This window comes from Aulonocara sp. 'chitande type north' Nkhata Bay, linkage group LG2, assembly GCF_057382095.1.
Source record: "Aulonocara sp. 'chitande type north' Nkhata Bay isolate Kocher_YH1m ecotype deep benthic linkage group LG2, A_spYH_male_GT1.1, whole genome shotgun sequence".
NCBI classification, from domain to species: Eukaryota; Metazoa; Chordata; class Actinopteri; order Cichliformes; family Cichlidae; genus Aulonocara; species Aulonocara sp. 'chitande type north' Nkhata Bay.
Genome location: NC_141345.1, coordinates 33,482,641 through 33,508,305, shown reverse-complemented (window position 1 = coordinate 33,508,305; position 25,665 = coordinate 33,482,641). Strand labels below are relative to the sequence as shown.

The following is a 25,665-nucleotide window of genomic DNA, read 5'->3' as shown; positions in this document are numbered from 1 at the left end:
TTATTTCCTCTCCTGACAGGAGAGGTGTAATGAGAGCAGAGCCTGCAATGAAAGTGTCACCAGAGTGCATATCTTCAGCCACACAATCTTGTTAGTTTTTTAGGGTATAATACAGAGATCAATAGTATGATGGCAACAAGCATCAAATTGAACCCCAAGAGACACCTTTTCTGCATGTGTGGAAAAAACTGTACATGGGCAGATGCAGCAGCTTGATAAAGATAACAGAAGGCTATCTAACACCAACAATGAGCAAACTGAGAGACAACCATAGAAGTCCTGCAACAAATGTATATTGTATACCCTACGTCTAACAAACTGAATATGTGTCAAGATAACTGCAGCAACACAGCAGGCAAAGCTGAAAATAGCCTGAGAAAATAGCCAGCAACAAGGGGAGCTCTATGGGGCAGCTTTGTCAACTTGCTGAAATTTGCCAAGCACAAACAGACTGTCCTGAGATTAAACCTTCTAACACAAACAACAACAATGGCTGAAAGCACAAGCAGCAAATACTTAGACACACTCTTCAAGCGGTCAAGTCTGAACGCACTGGTGCAAGTAATGAGTAGAGCCAATAAAAAGGTCAGGTGGCTGCAAGAATACAACTGGATGTTATTAGTCTAGCAAATTAGCACGATAGCAGGCGTTAGCTTTCCTCGCATACAAAGTTAATCAGTCTGAATCAATATTGTGCTAGTAAGCAGCACATTAGCTTGTTAAATATTAGAAAACTGTAAATTTACAACAGTACTTTCCAAACTATTTCCTATATGCTGGTTTTTCTAACAAGTGAAAGCTGTCGCAAAAGAGGTTTACAAGTTCTCTTTCATGTTTGAAGCCAATATTACTTCTATAGTTAATATTTGTCCCCCTTCGAAGTATTTAAATAAAAAAAGACAAAAAATAAAATTATTCATAAGATAACACAGTTCACGTGAGCTTTTCATGACTGTTCCTTTAATGGAAAAAACCCACCCACTCAGCATGTGACCCAACAAGGAAGTTTAAATGCGAGATTAATTAAACACACGAGTTGTGTTTTTCAAGCAGCTCTTGTGTGTTTGTTTTTCTAACGTCTTATGGGGCTGTAAATGGTAACCGCGCGAATATAGCAATGAAGTGATAAAAGTGTTGTAGTAATATCCATGCATCGACAGGACAAAATGTTTACATTTCTACTGATTTGCACTTTAACGTCGCTTTTAACGCTTGGACATGCATCGCTACCTCTTGTGATCAATACTTGGCCATTCAAGAATGCAGCGGCTGCAGGTAGGCCAATCTTTTACACGACTATGAATTGTGTTAGACAAAAAAAAGAAAGATTCATTCAGGCTGGAGCCCAGTCACGTGACACTGTGGTCTAAAATTGCAGTTAAACAGAATCCACACACACCAAAATAAAAAAAAATAAATCTATATATACTGATCGATTGTTTTCTGGCTGAGCTTTAACAATCAGTGGGCGATTTGTCACGAGGGGTTTTGCAGCCCACTGAATTTATACCACTGTTGCGCTCTGTATTATACTTCCGCTTTCAAATTGAGATCCAACTTGTAAGTGTCCTAACGTATAATTTACATACTAGTGTATATCCATGCTGTTGTATTGTTTGGTCTGTTATACTGTTGGCAAACTGATATACTTAATCATGTTGAGAAAAGTAAGAAAAGGTAAGGCGGGTAGATGGTGTTTATATGAATAACAGATGATAAATATGAGCTATTAAATATTCATCTACGGCGAAATGTGTTCATATGTATGATTAAGGGGCCACGTCAACTGTCTAATTATTTAAAAAAAAAAATTAGATAAAAATAAGCCTACTACTACACTCATTAGCCAGCTGCCAACCCCATTCAGTTCATAATGGCATACTTGCAAGTTCCTTAATACAGTAAACTTAACTTCATAAGTTAATGTGTCAAATGATGTAATGCTATATTGATAGTGTAAACATCACTATTTGGAAATATTCAATATTTAGTAAATCAGATCTTGTCCTGAAATTTAAATAATATAAAATAGCCTATTAGTACGGTTGCAAAGCGACATGATGCATAATATCTATTATCGATTGGAACCTTCAGGGATACAAGATGTACTTGTGCACCAGTTTTGGTTGCTCAACTCCTGATCACTTAAAGGAGAAGTTTGTGAGCAAACAGACAGAAAGAGGGAGAGAGAGTTTGTGGGTTTTAGTGCAATATTTCACTAAAGTTACAGCTATGTAGGTTTGCAGACAAAAAAATAAAAATAAACAAACAAAACATAAGGTAATTCATGATCTTCAGAATAGAAGGACAAATTGGATTTAGCAGCTGCACTCCTGTTGAGTCTAATATGACAGTTTTCTCAGAGTATTAGTTTGGTTTTCAGAAATGACACATAAATTATAAATAAAAATAACTGTCTATAATTCTATTTAGCTGCAGAATTTATTGTTAAAGTCAGTAGAGTCATGTTGTATTAATTAGCAGGCATCGTGGTACTTGGTGACAATCACAGCCATTGGTTCTCAAATGCAAAGGTTTGCTGGTTGCTGTTGCTCTGTAGGACTGTAGGCTTTTCTATGGGTACATATTAGTCATCACTTGCAAGAATCATTGTGTTCATTATGATTTTGTTGCATTATAATGCAAGAAAATGCATACAAAATTCTCCAAGAGGAGAACTGTTTTTTTTGTTTGTTTGCTGTATTCATGTGGCTCACATGGAGCTTATCCATACAGTATGTAAGGCCATTAGCGGCTTAGATGGGACTGCGAAATGGACAGAACCTGCTAGGCTTCTTAGCTGCCATTGCCACGTCTGCCCATACCCAATTTGATTTCCTTCTGGATGATACATTAGACATGTTCAAATTGAAACTGAAAATATTTCAGCATTGCTTGGGACGTATCCGTCAAGTGGATTTTCACCAGGTGCACAGCTCAAAATGAAAAATGATAGAAATGGTATTCAACATATTTTGAGCAACAGCTCAGACCTGTAGATGATTAAAGTTAACTAAAAATCTCACTATTTGATAGATGGATGCCCTTTCATTTATCAGATGCATATCACCTCTTTTCCCCAAGGAGGATATGAAAATGAAAAATGTACCCAGCTATCTGTTTTGCGGCGAGATATTTAAAGGTGTAGTCTGTGAGCCACGGCTATTGATCCGCCCATGCAGGCCTCCTTTCCTTTGGGGGCTTACAGAAGCAGATGACAATAGCAGGCTAATCTCTTCCATTCAGCAGCATTTTCTAAAAGAAAAGGATGTAATGCAGAGTTTGATATGAAGAAAAAAAGAATTATATCTCAAGACAAGAGCACTAACTTGAGAATAGAATTTCAAGAGAGATAAGTTATAAATGATAAGAGGGAGAATATGTGTGGTGCTGAACACAATGAATTTAGAAGCAAGCTGGTGGCAGGCTACCAGTTGGTATTTTGATCCCCCATGGGCACTTGGGGGATCAGTGACCAAATGCTAGTGTGTTTTCTGTTTAATACCTCTGTTTTGTACTGGTCATCTAAGACAAACTTTAGCTCATAGATTTTTAAATTTGACAAGCAGATGCCATCAATTCAGTTCTATACCCTACAACAAAAGATAACCAAACAAAACACTTGTTTGACAAGTGTTTCTGTAAAATTTTGCAGCCAAATGCTACACTGGTTGACTACCAAATGTACAAGATATCTCTCAAGGCTTTGTCAGCAGTGTCTTTGTCAAAATTCTGTCAAACAGATTTGCTAGACAGAGGGATTCCATCCTACCCTTGCAAAATGTGACTGGCAGAGGCTTCCTGTCATGGGGACAGCATTTGTTTCATTGTACAGTATATTGCATGCTGATTGATTCATTGTGTCTGCAGCATGGAGTGCCCTGCAGTCTGGTGGCTCAGTGTTGGATGCAGTGGAGAGAGGCTGTGCCCGCTGTGAAATGGAGCAGTGTGATGGCAGTGTAGGCTATGGCGGGAGCCCAGATGAGTCTGGGGAGACCACGCTGGATGCATTGATCATGAATGGGTAAACCGTGGACATGTCCTGTGCTTTTATTATTAGTAAAAATCTAACATGGGGTAAAAAAAGAAAAAAAAAAGCCACTTCTATAACAGCACAGTTAAGCAATAAAGATTGATAATGCGGTTAAAAACTGTTACGTTTTTCTCTAGCTCCTATTTGTCTAGCTTTCCCCCCAAATCTTATGATTTAATAGTATGTAATGAATGCCTGAGCCTAAATGAGTATAGGATTGATTGCATTTTTTAAAACTGGAAATTACATATATTTAAAAGAGTTTCTTAGATCTTGACCATGCTAATTAAGCTCCTACAGTTTAGTTAAGGCTTTTACGAGCCTTAACTGGTTCTTTCCTGTAACTTGTTCTTCAATAAAACAGTCTCAGTAGGATCTGAACATTTAACAATTATTATGTCCTAAAATATTACATTTACCCACTCAGAAGTTTTTATGGGAAGTAAATGTAATTTTGCAACAAAACCAAGCGGCAAGCTGTTTGTTATTTCTCTGTGGAACAGTGCTTCTTTTATTTTGCAGGGAAATTGACATTTTTTGGCTACAAAGTCATGAATACATTGCGAGGATAGGATAGTCTCCTCCACACAATCCAATATAGCTGCATAAGAAATCCAGTAGGTATCACCAGCAGATGTATTGTAGCCTCGGAGTGCTGGAATCTAAACCATAAAATTTAATGTAATCCAGCAGACCAGTCTGGCAATAAATATCAGCTCTGCAAAATTGTTGAATTTCTGATACTGTGTCAGGGAGGAGTTAGCTCTGTGGAAATTCTAGAGGCTTTAGTTTCTTTTGATAAATATTAGAAACACATTTCAGTATAATGTAGCCTATTACACTACCACCGCAAAGGGCAGCCCTTAAAAATTAGCTTCCATTCACTCACACTCTCAGAGAAAATTCCAGGCATTTCTCTATTTGGATTTAGCTGAAGAATGGTGTGTTACAGTCACCGCTGAGTAAGCCAGGTGTGTCAGTGCATACACTCCCTTACTGCTGAAAAACATTGTGTTCATCTCTGGGCAACTATTTATGAGGGGTACAGGGGGTTAGCAGTGTGAGGGCAGTGTGTGATGCATGCACCTATTGTTGGAGCGTGCACTCATTCCTAACACTAGTTTATGACTGATATATATGACTTGCAGATACTGTTTGTGCCCAGTAAACCAGAAATGATGTTTATTTTCTGCGGATTCTCTGTGAGCAGTGATACAATGGAGGTGGGAGCAGTTGCAGACCTGAGAAGAATCAAGAATGCCATTGGAGTTGCAAGAGCTGTGATGGAGCACACTGAACACACATTGCTAGTGGGAGAATCAGGTATTATTATGGTTTACGTCGGCAGGAATTGTTTTCACATTCTTGTTATTTGTTCAATATCATACAGTTTTATTAGAGCCAAAGAATTTCAGACACGGTTTAATCTTTAATCTGTAGACCTCGTGACCTGCAGTAAAAAGTCTTGAGCATAAAGAGAATTCCAAACCACAAGAGTTTTTATTTTTCCTTTTCCACTAAATTAGCACATTGTGAGAACTGCACACTGGTATGCAAGTCATTTAAAGGAATCTGGAGGCCAGTGTTGAATCTTTTTTCTTCCCCAATGTAAAGTATTTTTAAATCAAATAACATAGATCATATGTCGAGAAATCCTAACAATCCAGCGAATCCTTATTGAACCTTTATTCTTCAGGAAGTAGTAAGGTCACTTGCATTCAGAACATTGGCCTCTTGTCCACCTTCAAAAACCAAGGCGACAAGTTTAAATGAGATGGAATTGCCTCAAGTCCCTCCTTTGTTTGTGACCCTTTGTTTTTTGTTATAACCCAAGGTCAGAGTGGTCCAGAATGTCTAACTTGACCTGAAAGTATTACTTCTCTTTTTATAGCTTCAGTGTTTGCTGAAAACATGGGCTTCATTGCAGAAGACTTGACTACCAACAAATCTGTGAATATTTTCTCAGAGTGGCTGAAGGGCAGCTGCCAACCTAATTATCGAAAGGTGCGTGTGTGTGTGTTTTAGGCTGTGTGTTTTTCTCACTTGTGTTGGCTACAGGCGTGCTGCTTCTAAAAGATTGATATTAAACAGGACAATTGACAAGCATACTAAAGTAGTTCATAAAAGAGCCAGCTTTTGTGGTAGAGGTGATGCCCTACAGCAGTGTTGCTTTTCTATAGAATGCTCCTGTTAATTTCGCCAATAACTTCCCCAAATTTCCAAACTAAATCAGCTGTTATCTGTCTACAGAGTATCCAGTGCTCAACTGATTAAATTTAAACTAGCTATACAGCCCAGTACAAGAAGTGCCTGTTCAAAGTTCATCTTCACAGTAGTGGAGGAATAGATAACACTGATCACTTGCTCTTACCCTAAAGGGTCCTTGGATGTTTTAAAGGGTTTTAAATTCACCTTATTGGAATAGAATATAGCACTTTGCTTTGTTACTAATGCACAGGCAATTTGAGAACACATTCGAGCTTTGGCATGATGAACAAAGTGTAAAGAAGTAAAGTTGCTTCTGTTAAACATTCTGTATTAAAAGACCTTTTTAGTCCACGTGTTAAATTTAACCTGCACCCAAAGCACAAATGTTGTTAGGGGTTTTCAAAAGTCACAGGTTTTACAGCTGTTCACCCAACTCAAAGGGATTCCACTTACCTGTAACTTCAAAGGAGCACACTGAACTTTTCACACCACTCTATGCAGTCAGTTGACTCACTCATATCAGCAGACAAGACTCCTTGAGTTAGAGGCAGGGAGCCCTTTCTTAAACTACCCCCATGCTCTGACAGATATCCACATCTTGTTCTCTGTGCTGACACACTATCCAGAAGATTGAGGTGGTCCAAAAGGTTGTCTGTGTCTCACCATGACATGTTTGACTACTGAAAGACAGGGAAGACTCCCTACTGTATGTTATTAAATACCAAACCACTTGGTGACAATAGCGCTGATGGTTTTATGTAATTAAATCATGGCAAATCAGAGTGCTCGCAGATCAGCATGTCTAGCTTGTGAGCCATTACAGTAATTGAGTCTCGGGATAATAGCATTATGCAAACAGTGATGCAGTTTTGTCTTCTGTTGAAAGAATGTCAGTCCAGAGCCTTCCAAATCCTGTGGACCATACAGGCCGAAGGCAACGTGGAAACAGAGCAAGAGGGCACGGCATGCTAATATCCATGCCCATGACACCATAGGTAGGTTTTTACCAGCTGACACAGAGTCGGCTTTCCTTAGGCATGTTATAATTTAGTATTTAACTACCTCATTGAAACCAGACAGGTATGAAAATATGTTTAGTTGTATAATGGGCCACATAAAGAAGGCTTTCTGTAGAGTTTCTAGAGTTTGAATTTGTATTTCTGTCCAAAAATACTACTCAAAAATAAATATTCCTTATTGCTTCTACATGAATTCCCAGTTTAATGGGTTGGAGCTAGAGTTATATATTACTGATCAGTGTGCTTGGAACTACTGGGATATTTCATGGTGTGTTCGAAAAATTTAATCAGTGTCGACACTAGCTCACACGGGAGCTTGTAATTACTTTGTCTAGCCCCCCCCCCCCCCCCTTTTTTTTTTTTTTTTTTAAACCTATGAAGAGGTGGCTGGTGTTTCAGAATCAATTATTTTTTTGCACCAGGGATGATCGCTCTTGATCGTGATGGCCATGCGGCTGCTGGTACATCAACCAATGGATTAACTCACAAGGTTCCAGGGTATGTACATTATAATGTTTTTTTTTTATCCATATATAAGATTACATACAGGGTTGTAGCTCAGGGTTAGCTCCAGATGCATATTTTTTTGTGTACTTTTTATGAGGCACTCTACTGTGTTTACATGCTCATGTTTCCTGTCCTGCAGTCGTGTCGGGGACTCTCCTATAGTGGGTGCAGGTGCCTACGTAGACAGCTTAGCTGGTGGTGCTGCTGCCACTGGAGATGGAGATGTCATGATGCGCTTTCTACCAAGGTACCTCAACCATTTTATTATTAAATAAATAATAAATACGCTTTTTGTCTTTTGTGTCAGGAAAAAAATAATCTACTTAGCAACATAACTCATGTTAGAGGGGTTTATTCTTAAGTGTAACTAAGGGGGTGGGAAGAGATTTACTTTCACTCTATAGATTATTTCAGTAAATCAAAATAGGTGTTATATTTATTCCAGAAAACAATGTGAAGTTACTCTGTTGTTGTACTTATAATTCTTTAGGACATCTCGTGTGGTTTGAAACTTCTTTGTGACTTTTTTCCCAGCTACCGTTTAAATAAAAGGACTGTTGGGTGGCTTTTTCCTTGACAGATTTATTTATTTATTTTTTCAAAGAGAATATCGACATATGGGACGTGTGTTGATTTTAAACAGCCAACTTTGGGCTTGAGCCCCAAGCTGCAAGTGCAAAAATAGTATTATAAAGAGTGGAGGTGTGACTATGTTGCCCCAAAACTGTCATTTGTACATTCCACAGCTGAAGTGAGATTTCACTAAAGCGACTGTTTGTTTCCAGGCTGTGAGAATATATTTGTCTCAGAAGGGTTATTTTTTTAAGCTTTATTTATCTAGGATAGTTTAGCGTGCACACATACTGAGCTGAATCCAGCTTAACATTCAGCTACACGCATGCACAACACAACCTGAAGGGTCCCCATTTTCAATCAGATTATTATTCACTTCCAGGAACTGCTGGGTGGTTAGAGAACCGTGTTACTAGTGAAAGAAAGCCCTTTTCAAAGCCCAGGTTTCTATACCCGGTATGTCTGATTACAACTCTGCCCAAGGACTATGCTGTCAAATTGCAGCAGCACCAGGCCATTTTAGAAACGGTTGCATTCTGTGTTGGAATCATTCTTAAACTGCTTATCCATGAATTCTAAATGTTTAAGTGACTATGAGATGATTTCCTATGTTGGATGCACTATATATATATATATATATATATATATATATATATATATATATATATATATATATATATATATATATATATATATATATATATATATATATATATTTATGTGTTAACACAAACTAATTTTCTTGCAATGCAGTCTGGAAAACAGCATGCAGGATTGTACTTGTCCTGTCAGAATAATTCACTGAGGAACAAGGCTCTTGGAAATTTTCCATTTAAAACCCCCCCATACTTTCACCGAGGTCAATTATAGAAAATTTGCAGTGTGTCACTCATTGTTTTGTACAATTGACCTAAGGCTAATGGAGTTAATGACACCAGCAGTGTCTGGATGGAGCAAATAATTTAAAAGTAATGGTACATTAATACAAATGCTCCTCATGTTAATTTTTGTACACTTTGTGCATTATGTTCTTGTATACCATAGAGTGAGGCAGGAATCCTTCTTTTTCCCCATTAAGTAATTATTCAGGTTGTTGCGTTATTTTATCCCATGTTATGACTTCAAGCGCATCACTGTCATGATCCTGGTTGGAGGCCCTGACAGCACTTGTTAGTTTGCCTCATGTGTGCTCCGTGTAATCCTGCCAACAGCTACTTGGCCGTGGAGTTGATGAGGGCCGGGGTGGATCCCTCAGCAGCCTGCAAGTCGGCCATTTCCAGAATCAAGAGGCATTACTCTGAGTTCTTTGGAGCTATCATATGTGCTAACACAACAGGGCATTATGGTGAGTGTTGGAGTTTACAAATCGTACAGTTCCTTGCCCAGAGTACTGGCACAAAAACTGACAAATGTATACATATTTCTTTAAAGTAATACTCACTTAAAACTTTATCATAAACATGTTTGAGAGGGAGATGATAACAAGGCAGTCCTTTGTAAATTAGACCTGAACTGAACAGATACAATTCAAAATTTAAAGATTAAAAATGTAACCATAATCCAGTGGCTTTAAAACAATATTTTACTGCTATAATATCATTAACAAACAGTAACATTAAGTATGCTGAAAAGCATACTTGATGCATACATACTTTTCAAGCAAATGCTTTCTGGGACTGAGAAATAGCAGCCTTAATGAAGTTCAGGCATTGCTGTAGCAATCTTTTGTACAAGGGTTTAACTAGATCACAGCAACATTAAAGTTAAATGAAGCTGTCTTCACTTCTGTTTCTTTTACCTTTACTCATCAGCTCCAACAAAATTTGTTCTACCCTAGAAGTTATTTTGTTCTCAGGTCAACCACCACAAAGTCTGAAATTAGAGTGTCAGCCAAAGCGGCACACCCTTCATCTCTTCTTGTTCAAATAAGACAACCTTTTCATCTTTAAGTAATGTATCCATTTACCCTACATCCACAATGTTTTCGTTACCACCTGCTTCTTACTTTGGCACCAGAGAAAATGAGGTCTGAATGAGACACCTGGATAAACAGATGTTAACAGGTTATAAGAATTCTCATTGTCAAACAGCATATGCATTTAAAAGTCGAATTTCATGTCACAACTAAATGGGGTCTTAATGAGAGAGGGTTATAAAGGTTTGTGTTCCTGCAGTACTTCAATTTCCTCTTCATCTCTGCAGGTGCAGCTTGTAACAAAGTCCCCGGCTTAGACAAGTTCCACTTCATGGTAGCAAACTCCGAGACAAACACACCAGTCCTAAAATCTGTTGATTGCTTTTAAATAATTTATAACTGTATGGATATCTTTAGAATTAATACTATACATGCAAATTTTATGATCATTTATTTGCTAAATAAAATCTGTTTTAACTGTTGATGGTTTTGCATTTTTGGATTTATCTACATGTCTTAATTAAAGGTAAACTCATAATACCAAATAATTTGAAACAGACTTTATTAGAGATTTATTACAGCTGGTACGAACAAAGTTGGCCATGATTTGAAGGTCAGAAGCTTAAATGGACGGGAATATAGAGCAAGGGTATATTTGATATATTTGATACTTGTCATCCAGTCATCCACCCCATTTCTATATCAAGTTGTTTTTATAAACATTGAGGATTCAGGGTTTCACTTGGGAGCAATATATGACATTAGCAACCAGGTAGGATGGAAACCCCTGGTCCATTCTCGGCCCACTGGAAAAAGTCACACTGTTTCCCCTTTTGAAAGCTGCAGGTGTAAAAATTCCTGCCGTTGTTGGGTCCTAGTTTCAGAACAGTCCTCATTAAACAGCGCTTCCCGTGGTGACAAGAAGGGAAGTGCAAGTCTGCCCACTGCAACAGTGAAAATAAAGTTTGGTTAGCTTGGACGTACAGTTGTAAACTTTTATTTCAGTTATTTAAGTGTTTAGTGAACAGACTGCTAACAGACTGTGCAAAGGCTAGAAAACAAGAGAAGCAAATCGAAAACAGATAAGCTGCCTTCCACTTTCACCTCAAAGAAGTTACACTTGGTGTCTCTGGGTAGCGAGCAGGAGTAGAACTGTCGTCCCTTATTCTCCCCCTCCTTGTGGACCACTCTGAGGACAGCTGGGCGACGATGGGATGCACAGCGAGGGGCACTGGGACTGAGAGGAATGGAGGTTGCACGGCTTGTCGCTTCCATTTTGTGGGTACTGACAGGAGTATAGAGATAGTGTCATCAGTTTGAAATGCACTGAAAATATAACACAGCCAAAGCTGTCACATGAACACTAATTAGCAAACTAACCATTTTGTCTTGATGTGTGTTTTTGGAAAAAAAAAAAAGTATGTTTAGTATCATACCATGACTGTGTGTGTGTGTGTTTTGTATTAAAATACTAAATTTTGGGGGTTCCCTTCTTAAATCTCACTCATTTCCCTGAAGTTGCAAAACCTTCTCTTATTAAAAACTTACCCATGAATATCCAAGTAAGAGATTCACTCACCTTGAGTTTGAGGTTCCATTTTGAGCACTGTTACTGGGAAAGGGGCTGTGATCAATTCTCATTTTCTTGGATGTGTGACTGTAGGAGGCCAGTGATTCCCCATCGGACAGCTCGGCTCTTTGCTTCTGCCAGCCACCAGAGGCATAATTGGGGCTTGTTGTCCCTTGGCAAACACTGTATTTATATAAACCTCCTTCTGCCGCCAAGGAATTCAAATGACTCCCGGCTTGGGCAAGCGGGACTTTTGCAGGCTTTGCCTTCTTGCTTAAGTCGGAGAAAACAAGGGTGGAAGTCCCAAATGCAGACCTCCAGTTGACTTTGAGCTCCTCTTGTGGTTTCTTGAAGGCAGTGCAGGGGTATTTAATCAAATCAGCAGTGAAGGGTGATGCTTCAACGCTAATGTCATCTGTGTGGACTGGGGAGATGGAGCCACAGAGAGAAACTCAATTCATGTTCAGCAGCTGCAGCTCATTCTGATGCACCGACTGCACCCATAAAATGCAGGTTGTTGTTAGTTTTAAGTGGTTAGCTTGCCGTATCATTTATCAGTGGGCAGTATATTGCCGTGCTGTGTAGTCAAATGAAATGTCACACAATATGTGGTGCTGAAAATGCCCTCATGCAAAATGAACCACCGTATCAAAAGCTTTAAAAATGTTTTCAGTAATGGACTATGGAGCCTGACATAACAGTCATTAACAAGGAACTGTGAATAAATATCACTCTCCAGTCCCTCAAAAGCTACCATTAAAGTGGCCATGAGCAAAGCCCTTAACCCCCAACTGATTCAGAGGATATGCACAGGGGTCCGTTGCAAATGTATAACTGTACATATGCAAATCAGGGTATTACTGAAAGAGCGAGTGTGCTCAGTCAGCTTTCCATGGAGAAATAAGTGTCTGTTATTCATTTAAATCAACCTCAAAATGTCACCACTATTCTCACTTACTCACACGCATCTTTTAAACAGTCCAGATGGACGCTGACATATGTGACGTAGCCTTTAAACCTTGTTAAAACTCAGATGATTATATTGGACTTAAGGATTCAAATCCCACTCCCATCCTCCCAAAATGGGAAATATTTTACTATCTAATACCACTGGACTAAAGGGGTTTGTTCTGGTAATGATTAACATAAAAAGACTCGGTAGTCTTAATTCAAATAAAATATTACAAAAAAGGAAAACAATTTAAGGGTACACAGTGAAGCCATCATAGCAACGTGTCCATGTCCTTGAAGCTCAGCACAACCTCGGGTTAACAGCTATTCTGTTGCTCAATCAGCTATTAATTAAGAAAACTGGACTGTATACAAAATACAAACTAACCCTTAAACCCTTCAACTGTAGCTTTATGCAGCAACAGTGACACTACAAGGACATTTCTTGCAGACACTATATGGCCAACTGACAGACATGCTCATTATCCGTACTGCAACATACAAACACACACAGAGAAGCTGCGTCGCCTCGCTGCAGTGTCACTCTGCCATTTTCCATCTTTTTCTGAAAAGTGCTTAAGCATCGCTGTCTAACTGTACAAGATATCATTCAGCTAAACAGCAAAACTATAGCTACTGTTTTATCTCTTGTTAGCAAAGACATTTTATTCGCTCCAATTGAGTGACTATGAAGACAGAACATTTCACTTACCCTTGGGTCTTGGAGTGAGGCAGGCATCACACGCTGTTGCTGCTGGCTGGTTGATGAGTGTGCAGAGCTGACAGGCCCAGTCCTCTTCCTCTTTCTTAGCCACATTATCACTGGTTCTGTTGCAGGCCCAACCAATCAGGCTGTTTCGGACTGGAAGCTTACTAAATAAACAAAGCAGGGCAACGGTGATGATTATAATGTACTTCTGCTGCTGCGAATTTTATTGTGCAAAAATGTGGCGTTTCCACAGACATACATTTACTACATTACTAAATGTGAGTCACATTTGTATTATTAATGTTACTGTTCCACATGTTGAGAATAATTGGAATTATTAGCTCTCTAAAGTGGTTAAAAATTAAAAGTAAATATATTGTGTTGTATATAGTTTAGAATAGGGGTGGGATAGATGCAGCATAGCATTGCCATATATTGTATAACTGAAAAAAACATTAACACTGGACACACTTAGTTTGACAAAGCTACCTCCTAATTCAGAGCAAAATAATGGACCAGTCGCACCAATAAAAACAGGAAAATAACCTCCTTGTATCTACAAAAAAATGTAAAAAAACAAAAACAAACCTGTCACAGTCTGACTTGGACTGACTGCAATCACTCTTAGACAGATTGGTGAAGATATTACTGTTTAAGCTATTATTCAGTTAAAAACAGCAGGGTTGTTGAATGCAAATGTAATGGTTAAATGTAAATTTCTGTTAAATGGGAATTTCTTTTATGTAGACAGCAACAGTTGCTTGATGTTTAATTTTCAATGATTTGTCCTTGTTAATTGCTATATTATCAGAAATACGTAAATGCCAAGTTAACCCCAAAACAGATACTGACAGTTTAACTTTGGGGACACAATTAGCAGTTAAAAAATTCATTGCAACATTCATTATATTCCAAAATGTTAAGAATAGCAATTATACTGTATCAGCATTGTGATAATATCCTACTGTTCTGTTAGTTTCTATTTTATAGTCTATATACGTTGTGCTTGTGGTGGTGGTCAGAGGGCCCGGTGGCGCCTGTGTCCGGCAGCCTCGCCTCTGTCAGTGCGCCCCAGGGCAACTGTGGCTACAATGTAGCTTGCTATCGCCAGTGTGTGAATGTGTGTGTGAATGGGTGGATGACTGAATGTAGTGTAAAGCGCTTTGGGGTCCTATGGACTAGAAAAGCGCTACAAATGCAGGCCATTTACCATTTACCATTTGCTTATGACATTTATTAGATCACCACCCAGTGTAAGATTTATGCTACAGCTACTTTAAATTAGCAGTATTGGTAATCCCCCCCTTTTTTTAATGCTTCTGTAATGGTTAGGCCATGTATGTGCAACATTTTTAATGAAAAGAAATTTTTAATTCAAATAAAAAAAATTTATTATCCATGAATTGTCAAATTTACTGTTTTACTAAAAAGTGGGGGAAAATTATTATAGTTTAGATTACAATTATTTAATTGCATCCCTGAACAGAAAAAATAGTTTTAATGGTTGAATGTTATTCTTGATTAATTTCTGACTTCTCAGAGATTTTGACATGATCGATTTCTTAAATGTGGGTTATTATGAAGGGTTTATTAATACATTTGTTAAGCACTGTACATTATGAAGTTAAATGTGAAATGAGTATGAAGATGAGTTCTTCATGAGTTTCAGAAAGGTTTTAGACTGGGTAGCTCATTTAATTTAATAAAGAAAAGATTTTTGGATCAAATGATAGCCATTATGTGTTATCACAATGGCTCATGGGGGAACGTTTTTTTTAGTTTGTTTTTTTAAAGCAGAAAGTCACCTTCAGTCATTATAAGATTTAAGGTGGAATTCAGAATCAGCCCATTTTGTTTCCTTATTGTCCTGTATCCTGGAGACTCTAGCATCTTTTGTTTAATGACATAATGAACTAATGTTCATTATGTCATTAAACAATAACAATTATGTCATTATGTCATTAAACAATGAGACAATAACAATCTAAAATGGTTGCTTGAAAGAGCAATTTCAATTAGCTTCTTATTTAAGAAATAATGGGAGGTCAAAAGAGACCCCTGTATCAGTCATGAGTGGGAGATAATGATGTTAATGATGATGATAATGATATACTTAACCAAAAACCTAGTTTCCTGGTTTTTGTTTGACTTTTTTGAAAAGGTTCTTGGATAAATATGTGACAGTCTTTTTTTCCCCTTTAACTTTGTGAGATGGAAATGACTAACACTTGATATGAAGGTGCATTATGATTTCATGTATAATTGGCCATAAAATGCCAGCGTAGCTATATTATACTTTCAAAAGTAAGTGTCACTTTATTTAGATATATGTAACTTTTCAGCAGTAAAATAATTCCTAAATTATCATATTTTTTGGGATTGTCTGCACAAATAAACACGATTCTGATCAATTCTGTTCAGAAATGTAGTCACCCAATTACAACAGCAGTTGTAATATATTAAGATATAAACCATGTAGACACCTATGAAACTTTTACCTAGGCAAATAATTACAGTTCAAGCAGAGGAGAAAACAGGCAAGAATGAAATGTGTTTTATATAATTGCTCCAAGCGTACATGATAGTGCTCTGACATGAAGCTAGACTATGTTTGACAAGAGGGTAAATCTGCAGCGCCAACAGTCATGGAGGAGCAAAGTAGCGGCGGCTTTCAGGAAACTTCTCACAGATTGCTTCATCAGCTGTGTAATGCGTTGTAAGGGCTTTAGACTCTAACCCCTCGCAAAGCTTTGCTCAAACACAGCCCAGGAGGTGTTGAGCCTGTGCCCTGTCTGGCAAACACAGCCTTATATGCGCATTAATTTCCCTCATAACACTTCCCACTCCCTGCCAAGCCCATCTGCCTGCAAAGATGGCCTCTCTAAATTTGAACATATTATCTAAAGAGCTTTGGAACTTTATGAAAAGACTGAAAAATGACACCTAGCTTTACTATGTTGGTTTCTTTACTGCCCATATATGTTTAATAAGTTAGTGTGTTAGCATTTTAAATACAAAAGGTACATATTTTGTAACAGAAGATGAATTGTCGCTTTATTCTATCACTGGAATATTTCCACTCATAGTTCTTAGACTCCCAAGTTCCAAACCTTTTTCATCCGATGCACCACCAAAAACCTATCCAACGGACTCAAGTATCCCATTCATCAAAACCACCTGTAGTCGAATGTGTTTAAACAGCCATTTATCTGTGAACTTTTTATGTAGTTCAGTATATTTCACTGTTTGCTTATTATTCCATTCATTAGTCCAGTGCTTTTTGTTGTAAATCTATTCAGCGGCTATTTAGTGTTTAGTGGCCACACCATGTTTTTCGATCGTTATTCCAAAAGGCGATGAGGATGCTCTTTCGAAAGACAGATAGTCCTACATTTTCAAACATAATATAACCAACATTTATACAAAAGATTTTTATTGATTTCTTTTTCCCAGTATGTCCTAAAATTAGGTTTTCCCAGAGAATTCTATAAGACTAGAAGTCTTTTTGCAGGAGTGGGCAAGAAAAACTGGGACTGTTGTGGTGAGCCTCACAGAACAGAGAATAGAATTAAGTTCATCTTATATGTAAGTAAAGATGATGGAAATGTGCAGCTTAATGAAGGTAGTATGCTGTGCAGAGCTGTAGTAACTACAGAGGGATAAAGTTGACAGGCCATTCTACAAAGATATGAAAATAAGTTGTTCAAGCTAGGTTAGTAAAAGGTGATAATCAATGAGCAGCAGTAAGGCTTCATGCTAAGAAAGACAACAACAGGTGTAATGTTTGCTTTGAGAGTGTTGATGCCATTGAAGTGAAGAGAAGGTCAGAGTTGCACGATGTCTTTGTGGAATTAAAGCATTCCATAGGGTGTCAAGAGAGGGACTGTGGTAGTGCAGGGAGGTAGTCGGGAGTAGCAGATAAGCATCTGAGGGTGGTGACAAACATGTATGAGGGCAGATAGACAGTTGTGTGGTGTGCCGTGGGAGTGACAGATGGGCTTAAGGTGGGGGTGGGAATACATCAGGGATCATCTCCAAGTCCCTTCTTGTTTGTAATAGTGATGGAAAGGTTGACATATGAGGCTAGGCAGGAGTCTCTGTGGACTATGATGTTCGTAGATGACATTGTGATCTGTAGCGAGAGTAAAAAGCAGGTGGAAAAGAACCTGCAGAGGTGGAGGTATGCTCTAGAGAGAAGAGAAATGAATGTCATTTGAAGCAAGACAGGATGCATGTGTAATGAGATGAAATTGTGAAGGTGAATGAGTTTAAATATATGAGGTCAACCGTGCAAAACAATGGAGGTGAAGAAGAGAGTGCAGGTGGATGCAGATGAGTTTTAGTGGCAAATCAGTGATGTGTAACAGAATTTAAAAAGCTATGCTTTGCTATTATGTCTGATTTGGAGAGAGGTGGTAACAAAAACACATCCCAATGAAGATCTTCACTGGGGATGACCAGACTGGACAGTAGGGCTGTTTGATATAACGATATATATCGGATGACGATATAAAAACGTCTATCGTTTCATTTTACACTATTGTTTGTTTCGTGGTGTCGCAAAATAAACTGTTTACAGCAATATTTTTTCATCATTTTGATGGTCACTGAAGTGGCTATATTAATTTCTTAAAGTTCTCTCTTTCTCTTATATTTTATATAACCACACTACGAACGGACAAGCACCTGTTTTTATGCGTTGTCGTTAGCAACAACAACGGTAACAGCATCGCGTGTCTGCTTGTTTATGTTCCACATAAACCTTTCACAATAAAGCTCAAGATCCTGTTGAGACTTTCCAAAATAAACTGAATCACGTGAAAGAGCAGATTATTTACGGATGAGAATTAACAAAGAGCCGCCAGGTGCTAAAAAATAAACCTTAGACTCAAACGTTAGAACAGGCTTTTCCTCGCAGCACGCCGTGTAATAAATACTCACAAAGAAAACGGCGGCTGTTACAACTTATGTCTAAAAATGTATCGTTTCATGCATCTGTTAAAACACTCGACTCCAGCTACATGACGCCCAGCTGGAAACACTTCCCGCAAGACGAGCTGCCCGAGATTCACAGAATTTACAGAAAATGTTACATTTTTGTGATTTATATCGTTATCGGACGATAGAATTCATATATCGGGATATGAGATTTTGGTCATATCGCACAGCCCGACTGGACAGGTTTAGAAAAAGCTCAGGTTGAGTGTACTGGTGACCAAACCAGAAAGGCAAGGCTGAGATGGTTTGAACATGTGTAAAGGAGGGACAGTGAAAATATTTGTTAAAGGATATTGAATATGGAGCTGCCAGGCAGGATGGAAACAGGAAGACAACTAAGATTCAGGGATGTAGTGAAGGATGTAGTGAAGGAAGACATAAAGAGGTTTGGGGTGACAGAGGAGGATGCTAGGGACAGGGTGAGATGGAGGCAGATAATCCACTGTGGTGATCCCTTGTGTAAATGGGTACTAATCCCTGTATGGATATCACTGATAAGAAGGATGCACTGCATTGTTGAGAAAAAACAAGGTACATTTTTAATCTCCATCTTAGTTAAAACATAATTGGTGGCGGATATTTTTACAGCCCTCAAAGGAGCAGCCTGTAGAAGAATAATACCTGCTCAGTCATAAAGGTCTACAAGGGTTTGTACCTTATGTTCACTCTGCTGGGATCTCCTTCTTGACAATGCTCGCAGAAGTAAGTCATCCTTCCGTTATCTCCAAGCCGACAGACTGTGATGACATGAAAACACTGGCCGCACTGGGAACGCTTGTAGACTTTGTAATGTTTGTAGAGGGGAGAGCCAGATTTGCGACACTGACAGAGATGAGGAGGGCACACAAGAAGAAATAAAAGTATGAGGATAAAGAAAACAGAAAAAGATTACCCTTCCTCACTTCTCTGTTAAAAAGCAATATTTGTTTTTTCTGTTCTCTAGGTAGTGGGGCTTTGGCTTTTGCTCTCCTTTCCTGGCAAAACAGGATTTTTAGTTAATCTATTCTCGCAAGTGACTCTAAATGAGGTAGCAGCTAAATACCCAATTTAAATGTGCGCAGATCAACATAAACCCATACAGATCCCATTCAGATCCAAAAGACCAACTTGTGATTTATGCCTAACCTTGTAAAACAGAAGAGTAAAATCACGAGTCATTTTCACCAAATGGTGAATCTGTTCATCTGTCAGCTGCTGAACCTAAAAATGACAGAGCACATTTAGTTACAGTTCACAAAAAGGAGACAAAACCTTATTTGTGTAGCCTTTCATTTTAAAACAGAGACAAATAGCACTTCACAATCAAAATCAATACTACAAGCACATAAACAATAAAGCACCAGATGGGAATGAGAAAGACTGTTTTAAATTGATGTAATGGGAAAAATAGCCAGCCACCAAGAAGCTGTCTCTGGCTCAGACAGTGTATAAAAACAGTACTTGTTGATCTTTCAGGACTCCTAGGGGCTTGGTAATAGAGGAGAAGCTCATAAAGATTCAGTGGTCCCAGAAGAAGAAGGGGCCAAAAGTCCTAGATTAATGTTTTGCTTCAGTGTGCTATATTCTCATATCCTATCTAAAACTTTCTAAGGAGGGCAAAAATTCATTTCAGATTGGAGCCCCTAGTAATGTTTGAGTAATAGAAGTATTCATCCTATGAAGTTCTTTTACCTGCAATAAATAGGCCACTCAAAAATTACACCTTTCTTGTATAGTTTGCCTACCAAAAAAATATTCCCAAAGAGCCATGTGACGTATTGAATCCTTCACAGTTCATGTGATATCATTTCCAGATCAGGATTAGAAAATATTTTATTCATGTTTTAGGATAAATATATGCTATAAATCATCGAGAAAAGCCGGCTCGGGTTGCAATAAGGACCATGTACATTCATGAAAGTAAAAAATATTTCCATTTTCAAAAGGCACAGAGGGAAAGGCATATCTGTGCTGCAATGTGCTTGTTTGTCTTTTCCCTATTTTACCCACCTCATTGCAATACATCACTCAATAATACAAGGGCTTAAACTTTTTCTGTGAGAGTTTTGTATTCCTCTGCTGAACACAATCCATCATCTTTTCCATACCTTCACGGCTGGGTGGAGGCCAGAGTCAAACAGGGCTTCGTTTTTAATGATGTTGCCGACTCCCGGCATGACGGCTTGGTCAAGGAGAACGTCGCAAAGCATCCTGCTACTCTGGCTCCTCACTGCTTCCTCTGAGTGGGAGAAGCTGAACTTGGAGGAGCATACATCCAGACTCTCCATGGCCCTAACCCTCTGCTCACAGTCTTCTGTTAACCTGCAAATACACAGTTGTAGTAATGGAAAAAGGCAGAAAATATATAGCGACAGTTATTGGAAGTGTGCCACGGGGTCAACTGGCGCTCTCAAGGTTACACTTTTCAAAATTGTTTCTTTCATATATTCTGTAAGGTGTGTTTGTTATGGGATGGAGTAACATAGGTGAAACCTTCACACAGAACAAAAAAAAATGTGGGTCTGACTGCTGAGCATTACAACAGGACCTTACAGACAATGGTCGGGACAAATGCTGAGCCAAAAAGGCTGCGTTTTTCATGCAACAACGGCCACTGTCTTCAGACACAGCCTAATGTAGGACATACTCACTCAATGAGACTCATAGCCCAAGGTGAACTCCTGTCACCTCAATCTATCTAGGCTGGGCTGGTGTCCCTGTTACCTTATTTCCACTGTGCTGTCAAAGAAGCACACGGTGTCGTCAGTAAGGTGTATTTCCAGCACAGGAGTGGAGTCCTTCCTATCCCTCCTCTCAGCAGGGTTTATACGCATTGATCCATTCATACCAAAGTGAACTCTAGAGGATGAAAGCAAGGAAGACAAAGAAAAAAAAAAGGCAAACTTCATTTAAAGACAGCATGTCTTGATTCATTTTACACTCGACACTCGATCACAGGATCATGGTCTTGTGGATGGAAACTCTACCCTTGGAAACTTATCGTGCAAGGTGTCATTGCCTTGCACAACAAAGCTCACTAGTTCATTTACATAGATATGAATCTATCTGTCCAATGATGATTATTCAAAATAACATTTTCATTTAAAAAAAATAATATGAGCACAGTTAGGGTGGCATTATATGAATGAATATGTTCCTGTAGATGCAGTAATATCTGTTGTAGTTGCTATCTCTCCAAATTACACTACTGCAACCACTGTCGTTTTTTGCATTGGTCTGATTGAAAATCTGGATGTTTTTCTATTCTATTCTATTCACTAAATAACCAAAAACCACTTGGTTCTAGTTTTTTTTGATTAAATAAATAAATACATACAAACATACTTAACAAAATTATCCATATTGACTATTTCTCCTTATCACCATTATTGGCAAAAGGTAAAAACACAACTGAAGATTTGAACACTGTGCTGTGTACAAACACAAAACACATAAACCAACCAATAACTGGCTTTAATACAAGGGAACAAATAGCTTAGCTTTTACTGCCACAAAAAAAAATACATTTTTGTAGTACTTATAAAAGCTGTAAGTTAACCCGAGCCTCCTAAGAACTGATTAGAATTGTAGACTTTATGACTGCTCTTTTTAGAAACTCAGATAGGAAAAGATGGACATAGCTTCTGGGTTTGAAAAAAATGAAACCATTGCTGGAGTGCCTTAAACCTGCACTTGTTTTTTGTTTTTTTTAATAGCCACCTGGGGGTGGCTCTGGTAGTTGCAAAAATAACTCCAGTCCTATTGACATCTAGAATATGACCACTGTAAACACTTTCCTGCTTAGTTCACAGGCTCAGTCGCTCTGTTTGGATCATATTAAATTAAAACAAATAAATAAATTAATTAATAATAAGCCTACTTTGTAACTTTTGGTCACACTATGTGTATTTTGGCTAACGATTTATGATTGACAAGTTGTTAGCCAGTGAACGTGGGGTTTCACAATCAGACCCGCCCCACTCACGCATCATATTGGGTTTCAAAACACCAAGATCGTGACAGCACAAACACTCATCTTGATACGATCTTCAGAAACCTTAGGTGACAGCACAGTAGCTATGTCCATCTTTTAAACTGTTTATGAGAGTAGTGCATGATCATATAAATAGATTCATATTGCAAATTATACACATTTTGCTTACAGTGGGATGACTCAAATATTGAATCAAAGAGCAGCAAGCTAATCGGCTTATTCAGAAAAATGTGCTTCACTTTGAAAAGAAAATCCCAGATGTCACAGTTTTCAAAAACACTGAATGCAGCATTCATTGGTGACATCCCTCCAGACTCCGGTGCACATACAGTCGGTTGATAATGACAGAAAATGTCTAGACATTTATACAAACAGAAAGCAAAAGAAAAGAAAAGAAAAGAAAAGAAAAGTTGTTCGCTTACCTTAAAGCACGTAGACCAAAGTACATGAAGAGCTCCTTTCCCAGGGTTTCCACTCCGCTGTACTGACAACCATAAAAACAGGGGAAGGCGTTTGTCTCGGAGCTGTTTTTCTGTACAGGGATATAAGCCAGTTAGCAGAAAAAAAGCACAGACGAAGGCTGTCTTTGATCTTCTTTAATAACAGCTAGGTGGCTAGCCTACACGCCAAATTTACTACATAACTTGTTCCACCGTGACATACAGTCTCACAAGGTTACTTACGGCTGATGTTGTCAGACTGCCTCTGATCGCTTTTACTTTCTGTCCTTTCTGGACTTTTAAGCGGATTTTCTCTCCGTTTAATGTGCATCCCGGCCCTTCAACCATTTTCTATTTCAAGATATAAAGTCAAACTGTGCGTCAACAGTCCAAAAGTTTTGTTGTCGTGATCGTTCCCCGCCACAACATTCAATTTTGCGCATGTGCGGCACGGCTTGTACCCGGAACTTGATGCATTAAAGGTACATTAACCTATTTTTCATAGCAGTGTCCTTCTTTATGAAAACAACATGTACATAGACATGAATATATATTAGGGGATTATGTAAGTATGTATTTGCTTTATAATTAATTCCTTCCCACTCTATCGTCATCCCTTGAAGAGGTTTGTTATTTTTTTCCTTTTAGTGAATAAATTCTTAATATGCTCTTCCTCCCAGCCCTGCGATGTCTATGCATATATTAAAGGGCGTGAATAAGAATAGAAACAAATAAATAAACCAAACATGAGTAGATAAAGTAAAGAAACACTCTGTGGAGTAGCTGTGCATTCATTGGTACCCAGAAATATATGCAGTAAGCAGGCTTATTAAAATCAGAAACAGCTAAAACGTTAACGAGATGCATGCACATCAGTGTATCAATAATTACCATCCAAATTTATCTGTATATGGCTCTTCTAAATAATAATTATGGCTACCTTTGGTACTTTTTAGGTACTTTTTTAAAATTCTTATTATATAACTTGTGGACTATCAGTTATACAGCTTCTGCACCTGTTCCCTACCTTATAATATTTCAAATACTTCGCATAAACGGTAATAACATACTGATTCTTTTTTCTAAAAATGAATAAATGAATATATAAATATAAAAACATTGCTATTGTAAACAAGAAATTGTGGTGAAACTGCAGAAGAGATTAGGAGATTTTTAAAGTCTCATATTCTCCTATGGGACAATTTCAAACGTAATAAATCGTCGTGCATAAATTAAAAAAGGACACGGAACACAAACAGTAACGTGTTTCTGGCAGTGCACTATATGTATTGCACATTCATAGAAAGAGCGATTTCTTTTATTTTTCACTTGAGGGCGGCAGCGTACCGTTGTTGCGCCTGCACAAACACAAGGACATGTTTCTGGGCTGCAGGCTTTAATTTAACGTTTACTGAGATACGCTAAAAGATACTAATTGTTCAGCTGAATTTAATTGATCCAGAGAAATTTTCATTGTTTGAATTTTCATTCAGCCTGTTTGTTGTAAAGTTGAATAATAATAAAAAATCTGTTGCAAATAGGAGAAAAAGAATACTATATTATAATTTGACAAATTTTGCATTAAATTGCTTGTCTCCTTGCACATGCATGATGCTGTACTCTCTGCCCAGGTTAAATCTCACTGCCATTTGTGGGTTAAGTGGCTTACCTGCAGCTTTACTCTGTTCATCGAAGGTGTCTGATCTGGCTGAATTTCAACAACAATTTCCAATATTGTCAAACGATTTTCTGCATGGCTTGCTTTCATAATTGCACCAACTTGTTTGCGCGGCAGTTTTACCACCCAGAAACCCTTCTGTGGGCCCAGATAAAAATAGATAGACTCCACGCTCTCCAGCCAAGTGTACAGACATGCCGTCCTTTAAAAAAAGCAGCACTCAGCAATAATGTGTATTAAAATCTGTAGCTGTTCTTGCACATTGGCTCCAAGGGATGCAGAGTATGTGAAGCTCTCAGCCTCTTATCCTCTCTCTTTCCTCAGGATCTATAAAAGCAACATGTATCTGCAGAGATTTGTGCTCCCACAGAGTGAAATATATTAAAGATTACAGAGCAACAAGTTAATATTATCTTTTTTACCGAGTTATTGTCCAGATTTAGATTTTTTATTACATTATATAAAAATTTATGTTGAAAGTTAAAGCTGATAGTACTGGTTTGGGCCCTTCTACCTTTGGAACTGGGCTGCAGGTTTGTTGGCTCACATCACTGAATCTTTTGATGAATATTCCGGTGAATCCCAAAGATGCTCTGCTGGATAGAGATCTGGTGACTGTAGAGGCCATTTGATCACAGTGAACTCAATGTCGTGTTCAAGAAACCAGAAACTGGTGTATTATCTGCTGGAAAAGGAGTTATGAGAAAATGGATACACTGTGATCATAAAGGGATGGACATGGTTAACAACAATACTCAGGTGGGCTGTGGCGTTTCAGTGATGCCCATTTCATAATAAGGAGATCAAAGTGTGGTAAGAAAATATCAACCAGACAGTTAAACCACTTCTTCAGCCTGAACTATTAAAGATAACAGAATGAATCCACTCCATCAAGTTGTTTAGACCGAACTATGACCCTACCATCTAAATTTTGGTGACCCTTTACGAATTCTATCCCTACTTTCCTGAGATTAGCTAACAGGTTTGGCACCTGGTTCGTTCTTCTGCTGCATTAGACCATCAGCTTCATGTTTGAGTTGCTGTTGCCTTCCTATCAGCTTGAGGCAGTTTGGCCATTCTCACCTGATCTC

The 25,665-nt window shown here is 38.3% G+C and overlaps 2 protein-coding genes across 3 annotated transcripts; one reads left to right on the top strand and one right to left on the bottom strand.

Moving 5' to 3' along the window:
* The first annotated feature begins 983 nt into the window (after positions 1 to 983).
* Positions 984 to 10,737, top strand: aga (aspartylglucosaminidase). The gene is made up of 9 exons (XM_086259999.1): positions 984 to 1,275; positions 3,871 to 4,024; positions 5,244 to 5,356; positions 5,925 to 6,037; positions 7,128 to 7,236; positions 7,683 to 7,758; positions 7,907 to 8,014; positions 9,552 to 9,685; positions 10,543 to 10,737. Exons 1-9 carry the CDS (start codon positions 1,149 to 1,151, stop codon positions 10,641 to 10,643), a joined length of 1,035 nt encoding a protein of 344 aa, XP_086116125.1. The 5' UTR covers positions 984 to 1,148; the 3' UTR covers positions 10,644 to 10,737.
* Positions 10,738 to 10,800: 63 nt separating this feature from the next.
* On the bottom strand, positions 10,801 to 24,751 carry neil3 (nei-like DNA glycosylase 3). Of its 2 annotated transcripts, none has more exons than XM_086259985.1 (10): positions 24,566 to 24,751; positions 22,879 to 22,988; positions 21,187 to 21,321; positions 20,571 to 20,784; positions 19,609 to 19,683; positions 19,139 to 19,305; positions 13,489 to 13,649; positions 11,835 to 12,249; positions 11,360 to 11,540; positions 10,801 to 11,199 (listed from the first exon to the last, which is right to left on the bottom strand). In XM_086259985.1, exons 1-10 carry the CDS (start codon positions 24,662 to 24,664, stop codon positions 11,017 to 11,019), a joined length of 1,740 nt encoding a protein of 579 aa, XP_086116111.1. In that variant the 5' UTR covers positions 24,665 to 24,751; the 3' UTR covers positions 10,801 to 11,016. The 2 variants fall into 2 exon arrangements, with proteins under 2 accessions (XP_086116111.1, XP_086116102.1); XM_086259976.1 differs by lacking the exon at positions 24,566 to 24,751 and adding an exon at positions 23,140 to 23,324.
* Between the last annotated feature and the right edge of the window lie 914 nt (positions 24,752 to 25,665).